Here is a 12759-nt window from a genome sequence, read left to right on the forward strand (position 1 = left end):
AGTATTGTAGCAAATATAACTCACAGTGTTGTAACTCTAGGTGGTATAACAGAGTCAAGCCAAGAAGAATTAAGCACACACCCTGGAAGTTGGAGGCAGGCTTATTTCAATAGTGGACTGACCAGGGACTTCTCTACAAAATGATCAGCCTTGTCTGGGTAGTGAACAGGGTTTATTTATATAGATTTGGGAAAGGAGGGGTAAGGATACAGTGGCAAGACACTCAATGTTAGTTCATTGGTTGAGGTAGATACAGCTTATACAATTGGATAGAAATGTACACTAGGATTCACCTTATTTACATATGGGGGGAAGCAGGGGTCACAGAAACCCTACTGAGAACAAAGGACAATGGAGGAAAACATGTCAGGGGGCTCACTCAGACTTGCTGGACATGTTTTAGGTGCCAGAGGGGTCAGACCTAGGAGGAGTCTTTTGTTTGCTACCCAGTTAGCTGCAGCACAGGCTCCTTCTGGTCAGAAATCATTTCCCTGTTCAATAGCAGCCCAAAATAGGAGTGCTTCCAAATTCCAAATTCCGAAAATGTATTTGGAAATGGAATTCTTTTATAGTGCCTTATGGTAGACTACTGTTTCATAGAACACTTTTGGGAAATGTTGCTCTAATTTCACGTTAATTCATCTGGAGACAACATAATTTATTGCATCTCATAGTAGCAGCACATGCCTATAATCCTAGCATTTGGGGAGGCTGAAGCAGGAAGACTGCAAATTTGGGCCCAGCCTAGGTAGGCAATTTAGCAAGATTCTGTCTCAAACTAAAAAATAAAACAAACAAAAGGGTTGGGCATACAGCTCAGTGTAAAGTCCCTGGATTTAATCCCCAGTATTTTTGCTTTCACATACAAAAATAAATACATTAAAATAAATAAGGGCTGGGGGTATAGCTCAGGGCTAAAGTGCTTACCTACCACACACAAGACCCCTGTGTTCAATCCCAAGTACTGCAAAAAGAAAACAAAAGCACCGGGTGTGGTGGCGCACCCCTGTAATCCCAGCACTCAGGAGGCTGAGACAGCAGGATTGCTGTGAGTTTGAGACCAGTCTGGGCTACATAGTTCCAGATCAGTCTCAACTACATAGTGAGACCCTGTCTCAAAAAACCAAAAAAAAGAGGAAAAAAAAGAAAACAAAAGCAACACATGATCCACATTACATCATCAATGTCCAGAAAATTTCAATGTGTGCACCTGGATAGACATTTACAGTCAACTTGAGGACCTGAACTGAAACTTCAGCTCTTCCTTGTTCTCCAGCCTGCTGGCTTTCTGACGGCAACTTCACTGTTAGTCTTCCAGGTCTCCTGCTTGCTGACTTATTCTGCTGCTCTTGTCAGCCTCTAGAATGGGTTGAGCTACTTCCTCATTATCTATCTAACCATCCATTCATTCATCTTCCTGTTCTGTTTCTCTGGAGAACCCGAATACAACAGAAATATATTAATTAAAGAATCAGTTAATTAAAGAAAAATACTCCCAAAGACCAGGAAGACCCCCTATTTTTTTTTCTTTTGAGACAAGGTCTCATTGTGCAGTTCAGGCTGGGCTCAAATGGGATCCTCCTACCTCAGCTTTTTGAGTGCTAGGATTACAGTCATGTGTCACCACACCTGTCAGAAACCCCCCTTTTGAAAGGCTTGGTTATGCAAAATTCATACAGGATCAAGGATTTTTATTGACTAGAGTGAAATCAAATACTACATTGAAAAAATTACAGGCATGGTGGTACATGCTTGTAATCTCAGTATTTAGGAGGCCGAGGCAGGATTGCAGTGAATTTGAGGTCAGCCTGGGCTATATAATGAGTTTAAGGCCAGCCTGAACCACATAGCAAGACCCTGTCTCAAAGGAAAAAAAAAAAAATTACAATGCTAATATGAAATTTCTGGAAGACAGACTCCGGTAGTTTCTCTTTATAGTTCTAGTATAATGAATAACACTGCAATTTTTTTTTTTTTTAAATGCTGGGGATTGAATCCAGGGTCTTAAACATGGTAGGTGAGTCTCTACCACTGAACTATACTTCTAGTTCCCAGAAGTTAAATTTTTAATGGAACAAATAATATATATTATTTAGGGGATTGAACTCAACGACATCGGCACTAACCCCGACTCCTGGAACAAATATTTTGATGGTGATGGTGAGAATGAAAATTGAAAGACGTTGTGAAGTAGTGCTGTCGCGCTAATGCAGACTCGGTGATAGGACAGTTAGGAGTGCTGGCATTATCTACGGAAGTCACCCCGCAGGAAGCGCCTTTCATCTTGTTGACACCTTAGTACAAAGAGGCAAGCTTCTGTAGTAAGCACTGGCTGAGAGTCAGCTTTTATCTCCACCCTGCACCTATATTTGTCTTCCTGCTCTCTCCTGCTCCTTACCAGCATCAGTGCTTAAACACTAGCCTCTTCTTCCTCCCTTTCCACCTCATCCTTGATGTGTCCTCTTCCATCCAATAAAAGGAAAGAGGGTGGGGTTTTGCCTTCACTGGTAGCCAAATACCTTGGGGCTTGCTCTAGGCTCCACCTCCTACACTGCCCACCAGGGTGTGGACTATGCAGCTCTTACCCAGAAGCTGTTTCTCCATTTTAAGAGCTGACCTTGTTGTTCCTTGCCAGTTTGGATGATTGTGGCTGTTTTGTGGCACAGGAGGCACTGCTTTTTTAATAAAGACAGTATGAACATCTTCCTTTATTCTCTGGGCATGAAAGCCCAGAAGTGCAACTTCCATATCACACACGTGTGCAGTCTGTAGGCTCACTGGTTTAAGAGACTGGCTATTTACGGAAATTGCCAGTGTGCAGCTCTACTTCCTGTTCTTCCAGACCAGCAGGACATTTGGCTCAGTCGAGCCTTGTCATGAGTTGCTACACAGGCATTGCCTCTCTAGTTCTGCATTTACTGGCAGGGAACAATTATTTCTTGTTGCCTCAGGATGCTTCCTAGTGTATTTCTCACTGGCTGAGCCAGTCTTCAAAAAGCAAATGTACAGCTGGAGTCATTCTTTTGGGTACACGAGAAGCAAAGCCAGTATGGTTTACTGGAAAGAACACCAAATGAGGTCCTAAGAGCAAGGCTGCACTGTTTTGACAACAGAGGAACTGGCTCTACCCCACACCACTGAACTGTCATAATTTGTACATGTGTTCTGCTGGCCCTTCCCCTCCTGACACCATGAGGTGGGGAAGGTGGCAGTAGTGGTTCTTTTTTATAATCACTGACCAGGCTGGCCACATAGCACTGGGTACTAGACACCCCTTTTGTACTATACTCTGTAATCCAGCTAATCTGCTGTCTTTGTAGATTTTTATCCACTAATATGTACCATATTCTTGACTGTAGCCTTAACTTGTTACCTCAATTTCTCTCATTATTTAAATGAATTTCACAGTGAGCAATCCAAGTTGAATTCTGCATCCTTAGGACAGAATATTTTATATCAGTGCAAAATATTTTTGTTTAGGTGTACACTGGGAAGTTTACTACCTTAGTAATTCATCAGATAGTCAACCAATTCTTACTTAACATCTGTTCTGTGTATGGTGCAAGGGTATGTATTGTGAAGGTTTAACAGTGGCTTATATATTGCTCACAAAACTTGTCTTTGAAAGGTTAATAAGTTTATATATTTTTACATATCTACATCTTATTCTATTTAGTATTTTAAATGACAAATTCTTATTCAACACTTGGAACTTTTAAAGCAGAAATTTAAACGTAACAGAGGGCTATAATTCCATTCAGACTTTAAATTTGAAGAGGGCTGGATATGTTAAGAATTAGAAGGGTTTAACTAATCCTTATCAAATAAATGTATTATCTTGACACAAAAATATTATGTAAACATACTGACCTTTATCTTGTTATTTGCAGGGGAGGAAGACCCTAGATTCTCCATGTAACTATTTTGGATCCTTTTTTTCTTTTTCTTTTTTTTGGGGGGGTATTGGGGATTAGACCCAGGTCCTTGCATTGAGCTACTTGCTGAGCAAGACCTTAACATTTTTAGTTTCCTTATGTGTCCCAGGCTGGGTGTGCCTCAGACTCTAGAGTAGCTGGGATTACCACAGTGGGCCTGAAGTAGCCATTTTGGATCCCCAGAAAGTAGAAATCACGAACAAGAAAGAATTAAGGCACAGGGCTCTAGATTACTTATGTAGGATCCTTGAGGATGAAGACCCGGGGAGATTACAGAGCTCACTGGTTTGCGTTTGGCTGGTAAAACACCTGTGTATCCTAGGGTCAGCAGGACATCCCCTTTGTAAAATACTACTTCTCAGCACAACATATTTTATGTTCTTTATCTGATGGAATCATCATGGAGGCCTTTTCTGTCTCACATTTCCTTCTGAATGAAATAAACACAATCTTAACTTCACAGGCCTTGGGATTCAATTTTTGCTCACTCCGCTACAGATAAATGATTTCTGACTCTTTTGTTGCTCCCCCCCCACCCCGCAGGCATATTTGACAGTCTCTTAACAGCTGAGAAAGCAATTCACTTGTGATTAGGCGGCACGGACAATGCCTGACAACCCTTCTAACGTCACACTCAGCCTCTTTTAAATTGTGTAGGACTTTAGAAATACCGCGATCACCACATATGAAATATTAAGGGCTCCCTCCCACTGCTGAAGCCCTGGCTTCGAGTCCCTTAGATCTGCACGAGCCGGCTTCCAGGTGCGGAACAAACGCCACAGCAAGTAGGGTGGAAGCACAGTGAATACCAACGTCACTCGAACCGGCGTCTTTCACAAGGGCCTACTTGCGGTGAAATACTGTGAAAGCAGGGTTGAAGAGGAAACAACGTAGAGCACACTCGGGCAGAAATGAGCACACACCGAGCGTGGCCGGCAGGAAGTAGGGCTTGGCTGTTTTCCGAGAGCAAGAGGACGTCCTACAAACGCGGGGAAAAAGCTTGTGGGCTGCGGTTTGGGGCCCGCCTGCCTAGTGACTCGAGGGTGTGAGGGTGCGCATGTGTACGTCGCTCGCCGGGTGAAGGCAGCACCACCTCCACCACATGCGTCCAGACCGGAGCCTCACTCCCCGTGCCTCCAGGAAGCTCTCAGGCTACAATGCTCCAGGACCCGAAAATAACTACACAGATGCGAGGAAGAAGGCCAAGGCCCAGGGCCGTACTCCCCACCCTTTTTATCGCTGCTAGCAAAAACGCTCGAAACCCAGCCTAGCGCCAACCCTTTATAGCCAGTCCCCCGAGCCCCGCCTTAGCAACTGCTCCTAGCAACGTCAGGCCCTCCAGCTCAGCAGCCTTATCCGCCTCAGCCAGGTCTTTCGCGTTCCCTCCCCGGCCCGGCCAGCCTCACGTGACAGCCCCAGGCGAAGGGAGGGGCTCGCATGGACGGGCGGGGCGGGGCGCCGGAAGGCGAGTGTGGCGTCATCCGGGAGCGACCGGTGTGTAGTCACCGTGCCGAGCGTTTCCGTCGCTTTGTGGGTTCCCGAGTAGGTGAAAATGGAGGAAACAGGGCCGCTTGTGTGGATTCGCGGCCCCGGCTGCAGCTGCAAGGCAGTGTACTGTACCCCGGCTCGGTTCTCCGTAGGAGACGTTATCCACCGACACTGCCAGCATCTGGTGAGGATAGCGGTTCCTGGAAGAAAAGGAACAGGGCGGCCTGGGGGCGGGGCTGGGTGCTGAGGGGGAGATCTGCCCAGGTACGACATTTCTCTGGGTTTTTAAGTTTTGGCACTGATTGTCCAGTTTTAAGATGTTGCCAGATAATATTGGGACTGACTTTGCTTTTGTTTTGTGGCGGTGGTCATTTTGCTACTCCACAGAAAGAAAAAAAGCGTCTCGTTTCAGATGCTTAGTCCAGCCCTCTGTTGCAAACACTTTGGTTCTACTTTTTACCCATAAATGAGATTGGACATTTAGGACTCATGTCCTTACGTTTATACTATGGGTAGATGAGGTGTATTTTGTCACACAGCCCCATTAGCTTCTGCCTAGACAAGTACTATATGTCATAACCAAATCCAGGCAAAAGGGCACCTGTGGAGAGAAATGAATTGGGGCCAACCACTTACACGTGTCCTATTGAGACCATGGGTTCGCGAGACCTGTTACGTGTTTTCATAGTCATTTTGACAATGTATGAAAACTTTTCAAGGCCCTAAAATTACTTGTCATTTTGACAATGTATGAAAACTTTTCAAGGCCCTAAAATTACTTCTGTGTTTTTTACTAAATTTTCAAGCAGACTTTTACCACCTACGAATTATTAAACCCGGTCAGTAATCTAAAGAATTTAGTGATTTCCCTGAGTCTGATTTGAATTTTGGCTCTTGATCTAGAACTTTTTCCCTTTGTAATCACGCCTCATCTGTGTTTCTATATGCTTTCTCTCTGCTTGTTATTTATAAGCTTAACAAATCTTAATAGTACAGATTTCCAGAAGACCTGGATCAGATCCATGATAAGCATTGTGTGTTGGCAAATATGTGGCTTTTCACCTTCCTCATTTTTCTTTCTTCATTGCAACTCAGGGTAAAAACGACTTTTTTGACTGTCTAGATGGGGAACTATTTTCGAAATAGGTGACAGTATATTTGACAATAATTCGTGTGAATACAGTATGTAAATTTAATTACCGTTAATCCAAAGTGAGACCAGAAAAAATAGAATCTTAACTAAAAAGAGTGTTGAGAATAAGGTTTTTGGTTTTGTTTTATTGAGGCAAAAACATGGTCCAGGGAATTGTCTTAAACTTGCTGTGTAGTCTCTTATCACCTCTGGAGTAATGGGATTGCTGGTGTGTACCACCATGCCAAGCTGAGAATCAGAATTTTAAAATAATCAAGAAATAAAATTGGATTCTGTTTCTTAGTTAAGAAACATAATCATAGCAAATGTGAATAGAAATAGCACTCTTAAGGGAGTTAAAGGGGAGTGGGTATCAAAATATGTCACGTGCATGTATGAATCTGCCAAAATGAAACCCATTAATCTGTATAAGCAACAAAAAAGTGGAGGGAAAAAATCATTTATAAAAGGGTATTTGATGAGGTAGTGGTCCACCTTCCCAAGAACATGAGACAATCTTTGACAAAGAAAGGGTTTATTCAAAGCTAGCTAGCTGTAAAAGAGATGGAGGAGTCTCTTTTTGCCTCAGATTACCACCTCAAAATGTGCAAAGGCTTTTATAGTAAAGAAGAGAGGAGAAATACAGTGAGAAAACGATGTGCCCATGCTGTTTCATTCCTTTTCCCCTTCTGGTTCTTGGCTTCTTCTTTTTCTTGTGGAAATGAAACTGGATCCCAGCCTCTTGGGACCAGCATTTGTCCACCTGAGCTGAAGAGAGAAGGGGTAGCCATACGCCCTCATCATGAAACAGTTTGGAGAAGCAGTGTGTGTGTGTGTGTGTGTGTGTGTGTGTGTGTGTGTGTGTGTGCACACTTTTTTTTTGAGACAGGGTCTCACTATGTAGTTGAGACTGACCTGGAACTCACTATGTAGCCCAAGCTGGTCTTGAACTCACAGAGATCCTCCTGCTTCAGCCTCCTGAATGCCGGGATTACAGGTGTGCACCACCACACCCAGCTGAAGCAGTATATTTTTAAAAGAAAAAAATACTAATTTTAAAGATCTTTTGGTTACCATGAGATTTTTTTTGTTTGTTCGTTTGCTATAGTATCCTAACATTTGAAAAATACCTGGACTAGTAGTAGGCACTTATTTATTTAATAGTTGAATGAATGAAAGACTCTTTGAAATAGCCATGTGATATGACTCAGAATTGTTGAGTTTCTGTTTCAGGAAGATACCAATAATGCATTTTCCTTCACCATTGTTGTTTGGATTTCTTTATTCCTGATACTGTAGATTTAACTGTACTTCTAGTTCCATAGAAATTTGAATATTCCTCTCAGCATCAGAAACTCATTTAGAAAGACAATTTGTATATTTTATTTTCATTATTTTATCTGACAGTGTTTGATATATACACAGTGGGTATGGGGTACTTGCTTAATGACAAGCTTTAAGTTGGTGTTGTTAGCAGAAGAGACAGGCACTCCTGGCTGATCCTAAAAATGGAAGCTTATATAATGTATTAAAAACCATACCCTTAGAGGGGGCATGGCAGTACACCCCTAAAATCCCAGCCCTCAGGAGGCTGAAACAGGAGGGAACATCCTAAATTTGAAAGCAACCTGAGCTACATAGTGAGACTCTACCTCAAAATAAAACAAAATATGCCTTTGGTCTTGAAAGTGTGTAGTTCAGTGGTAGAGTGCTTAGCTGGCATGCATGTGGTCCTGGGTTTCACCCCTCAATACTGCAGAACAAGAAAAAAAGTCATATTCTTTTCTCTGCCGTTTCTTCTTCTTATACCTACTCACACTTCTCAGGATTTTTACTGTTGGTTTTAAATTTGGAGGCCAGTCTTGATGTTAGGTTGCTTTTTCCTGTTTAAAAAAATCAGAAGAGATGACCTCTGGAGTTATGTGTATGACACAGATGGCCTATTAGAAAAGGAAAAATAAATAATTTTTATTTTTTGTTAAAAAAAGATTGAAAGTTCAGTGTATTATGATTAGATAATACTAGGAAAAAACTGTATCCGCAATATGTCATATGAAATGACTCTTTTCTTTTAGTAGTTTTAATATTCAGTTCACATATTAATCGAACACACCATCTGCTTGTAAGTGGAGTAGCAAAAAGATAAGAAACTTTATTATGTCATAAAAGGCATTAAAAGATGCAAACTTGTCTCTAGGATGTACCTGTGGAATGCTTCTTTGTGAAGTGCAACGGAGCACTTATTAGCACCAGTGGCCCAGTACAGCATGGAGCTGTTTATAGTCTGGAACCTAGACTTCGTGGTGGGAAAGGAGGTAGGAAGCAAATGTTCATTACTTGGTTGTAACACCTCTGTAATCTTTAACATTATGTTTTAGATTAACCAACTCCTTGCTTTCGGTTGTATACCAGTCTGTTTTGCTTTATGAGATACTTCATTACCTAATTTAGAGTGCGTGCATGTGTTCTTTCTTTTCTTTCTTTTTTGAGACAGGGTCTCGCTTTGTCGTTCAGGCTGGCCTTGAACTTACTGTGTAGCCCAGGCTGGCCTCAAACTCATGGCAATCCTCGTGTCTGTCTCCCGAGTGCTGGGATTACAGGTGTTGGAGCGTTTTCTGTCTCTTTTTCTTCTTCTTAGTCTTTTTGAGGAAGAAATTAATTGTATAGCCAAGCATGGTGCTGCATGCCTATAATCCCAGTTCTCAGGAGGCTGAGGCAGGAGGCTTGCCATGAGATCAAGGCCAGCCTAGAATACAAAGTGAGACCCTTTCTAAAAAAAAAAAAGAAAGCTGGGCAGGGTAGTGCATGCTTGTAATCCCAGCACTCGGGAGGCTGAGGCAGGAGGATTGCTGTGAGTTAAGACTATCCTGGGCTACATACTGAGTGAGTTCCAGGTCAGTCTCAACTACATAGTGAGACCCTGTCTCAAACCCCCCCACCAAAAAAAAAGAGAGAAAGAAAAGAGGGGGGAAAAACCCAGATTTGCATAATACAAATCCCACTTTCTTCAATGGTTGCTTTTAGAGAACCTAGGTTGTTTGTTTTGTTTCGTTTTGCAGTTCGGGGATTGAACTCAGGACCTGGTACTTGCAAGGCAGGCGTTGTGCCACTGAGCTAAATCCCCCGCCTTGGAACCTAGGTTGTAAAGCTTTGGGGAAGATTAGATGAAGAAAGGTGACCATTAGTCTATCCAGTTTGTTGAAGAGTGAGCTTTAGAATAAACAGACATACTTTCACTTTTATCAGTATTTTGTCTCCTTATCATTGTTCAAAGGATTGACCTCAAATCACCCTAGGAAACATAATTGTTTATAGGTTAATGTAAGTAAGTCCTAGTTGTATTTATACATCTAAGAAGAGAAAAGAAATGAAAAGAATGGAAACAGAGTGTGGATAGTTCTCAGTGTTTAACTGGATGAACAACTGGATTAAATTTTCTTAATCTTTTTTTCCTGTCCTTATCCTGCTGTTTGAATTGAATTTATGAGTGATGCATGTCTTATGCCACTGACAGCTTCAAGTTGCCTATCCTTTTAAACCCATTAAAAAACCTGACCACGTAGTTGTTAAATTCTTAATCTGCCACTCTTGGTATTTCTGGCTATAGCCCTTAAAATATCCCACACTTGCCGGGGATTTGGCTCAGTGGTGCTGCCATCTGCCTCACAAGTGCAAGGTCCCGAGTTTGATCCCTGGTACAAAAAAAAAAAAAAAAAAAATCCTACAGTATAGTATTCTACAAATATGAAATGAGAGGTAAAAGGCATGAGGATAAATCAGATTTATCAATCCTTTTCCCTCTTTGCTTGGGTTAGAACCTTTGTGTCTATCTCTTTAAAAAAAAAAAAAAGAATGTAGAAATCATTTTAATCTTCTGATCCAGACTGTTTTCACAAATTTGACTTGTATTCATCCTTGGACACGTTTTAATCTGTTTTTCAATACCTTGGCACAGGTTTTGGATCTATGCTCCGAGCACTTGGTGCTCAGATTGAGAAGACAACCAATCGGGAAGCTTGCCGCGACCTTAGTGGAAGGAGATTGCGAGATGTCAATCATGAAAAAGCGTGAGACAGTCCCCCCCACTTTTTTGGTACTGGGAATCGAACATAGGGCCTTGTGCTTGTAAGGATGGCAGAGTGCCACTGAGTGAAATCGTCTGCCCGTACCTACCTTTTTTTATTTTAAGTTTTTTATTAGTACATATTTACTCAGTACACAGTGCTCTCGTGTATGTGTATCTTAATTCTTTTTTCCCACTCCCCTCCCTTCAACCCTTCTTCCATTCCCCATTTACAAAAGCTTTGTTGCTGTTTTATTCTTCTATTCTTTTTTTAATCCCTTTTCCCTTCCCTTCCTCCTTCCCTTGTTCCCCTTCCTATTTGAACATATTCTTCATACTTTCCAATATCTACCCTCCATTTTGCTCCATATTTACCTTTAGGGTTTATTATAGTTTGTGTTTAGATGTCCCCAAAGCCTCCTGCAGTCATAGGTGGGGCTTTTTCAGAGGGGGCTGGATACAGAATGTATGGCACTGGAATTGATTCATGGTGCAGTGCTAGGTTCAAGGGCACAGGGATTAAGGGTATGAGTGCTAACCACCCTCAGTAACCTGGATAAGATAAAAGGGGCAGAAAGATGCTGGTAAGGTCCCTTGCTTGCTTTTTGCTCTGCAATGCCTGTGTGCCTTAGATCCAGCCATTTATGGACTGAAATCTCTACAAACTGTGAGCTAAGTAAACTTTTCCCCTTTTAACTTTGAATGTCAAGTATTTTGTCTCAGCAGCATAACTAAGACAGGATTTCTCACATGAGAAACAATAGTGATTTTTAAACTTGGTGTGTACCCACTGTTTTTTGAAGCCGGCAGCATATTTTCCGATTGATAGTGAATTGTACATGTGCCATGCATATCAGAAATATAAACTTAGTTACATTGTAGCTTTTGTTAGATTTAATCTTTCCCATAATTTAATAATTATCTTTGGGTTTTAGTTAAATTTATACAGTATCCTAGAATTAAGCATAGCACATCTCTCTAGGGAAATACCACAATTTGAAAGTTCATTAATTTGTCTAGGGGACATTTTGTATATCCAGTCATGTATTACTAGTATGGCTAATGTGTCACTAGGCTATAAGAATTTTTCAGCTTTGTTACACTCTTTTGGGACCACTGTCACACATGTGCTCTTGTCTTGATTGAAATGCTATGTGATGTATGAACATAACAACATTTATATACATACTGTGTCCATTCAGTTAGATCTCATCTTTCCCTTTCCCAGAATGGCTGAATGGGTTAAACAGCAAGCTGAGCGGGATGCTGTGAAGGAGCAAAAGCGCCTGGAGCGGCTGCAGCGGAAGCTTGCAGAACCCAAGCACTGCTTCACTAGCCCTGAATACCAGCAGCAATGCCATGAGATGGCTGAGCGCCTGGAGGATTCTGTCCTCAAAGGTGAGAAAGAGGATTCTTAGTGTGGTCTGCAGGGACCCTGGAGCCAAGAGTTTTAGACTGCTCCACACTGTACACAAAGGGCAGTCCTGAAAAAAAATTTTTTGGAGGGGTACTGGGGATCCAACTCTGACCCTTGTGCTTGTGAGGTAGGCAGCAGAACGACTGAGCTAAATTACCAGCCTCTAACATTTTTGATGAAAGCCTTAAAACCTCTTTCCACAAAACAAAAACTGGGTGGGTGTAGTGGTACATACCTATAATTCTAGCTTCTTAGGAGGCTGAGGCAGAAGGATTGCAAATTTGATCCGAGCCTGGGCAATTTAGCAAAACTTTGTCTCAAAATAAAATGTTAACGTGGGTGTGGTGGCATATGCCTATGATGTCAGCACTCAGGAGGTTGAGGTAAGAGGATGACTGTGAGTTCTAGGCCAGCCTAGGTTACATGGTGAGTGCAGGGCCAGTTCTGAAATTTTAAAAAGGCACAGGGTGCAGCTCTGGTGGAGTGTTTGTCTTAATGTGTGAGGCCCTGTGTTCAACCCCTGGGACCAAAATAAAACAGCAGACACAGCACATTTTACTTTGCCCTGCCCTGCACACATTGGGCATACTTAACCTCTGAATGTGGGCCCTTGGACCCTGGGTAAGAATACTTTTTTGTGCGGATAGGCTAAGTCTTTTTTTTTTTTTTTTTTTTTTTTTTTTTTTTTTTTTTTTGGGGTTGCAGACCCTGCCCCCTTTTGTTG

General features: G+C 42.0%; 1 protein-coding gene across 1 annotated transcript in view; it reads left to right on the top strand.

Annotated features, from left to right (window-relative positions):
• Window positions 1-4619: 4619 nt before the first annotated feature.
• Sde2 (SDE2 telomere maintenance homolog) overlaps window positions 4620-12759 on the top strand; it is a 32049-nt gene continuing 23909 nt past the window's right edge. Inside the window, exons 1-4 of the mRNA XM_010613208.3 lie at window positions 4620-5607; window positions 8753-8870; window positions 10511-10622; window positions 11847-12016. Of these exons, the coding sequence (XP_010611510.1) occupies window positions 5488-5607; window positions 8753-8870; window positions 10511-10622; window positions 11847-12016 (520 nt within the window). The 5' untranslated portion in view covers window positions 4620-5487. The remainder of the gene's footprint in view (window positions 5608-8752; window positions 8871-10510; window positions 10623-11846; window positions 12017-12759) is intronic.

This window comes from Fukomys damarensis, unplaced genomic scaffold, assembly GCF_012274545.1.
Source record: "Fukomys damarensis isolate Sample0158 unplaced genomic scaffold, DMR_v1.0_HiC HiC_scaffold_11, whole genome shotgun sequence".
Lineage (NCBI taxonomy): Eukaryota > Metazoa > Chordata > Mammalia > Rodentia > Bathyergidae > Fukomys > Fukomys damarensis.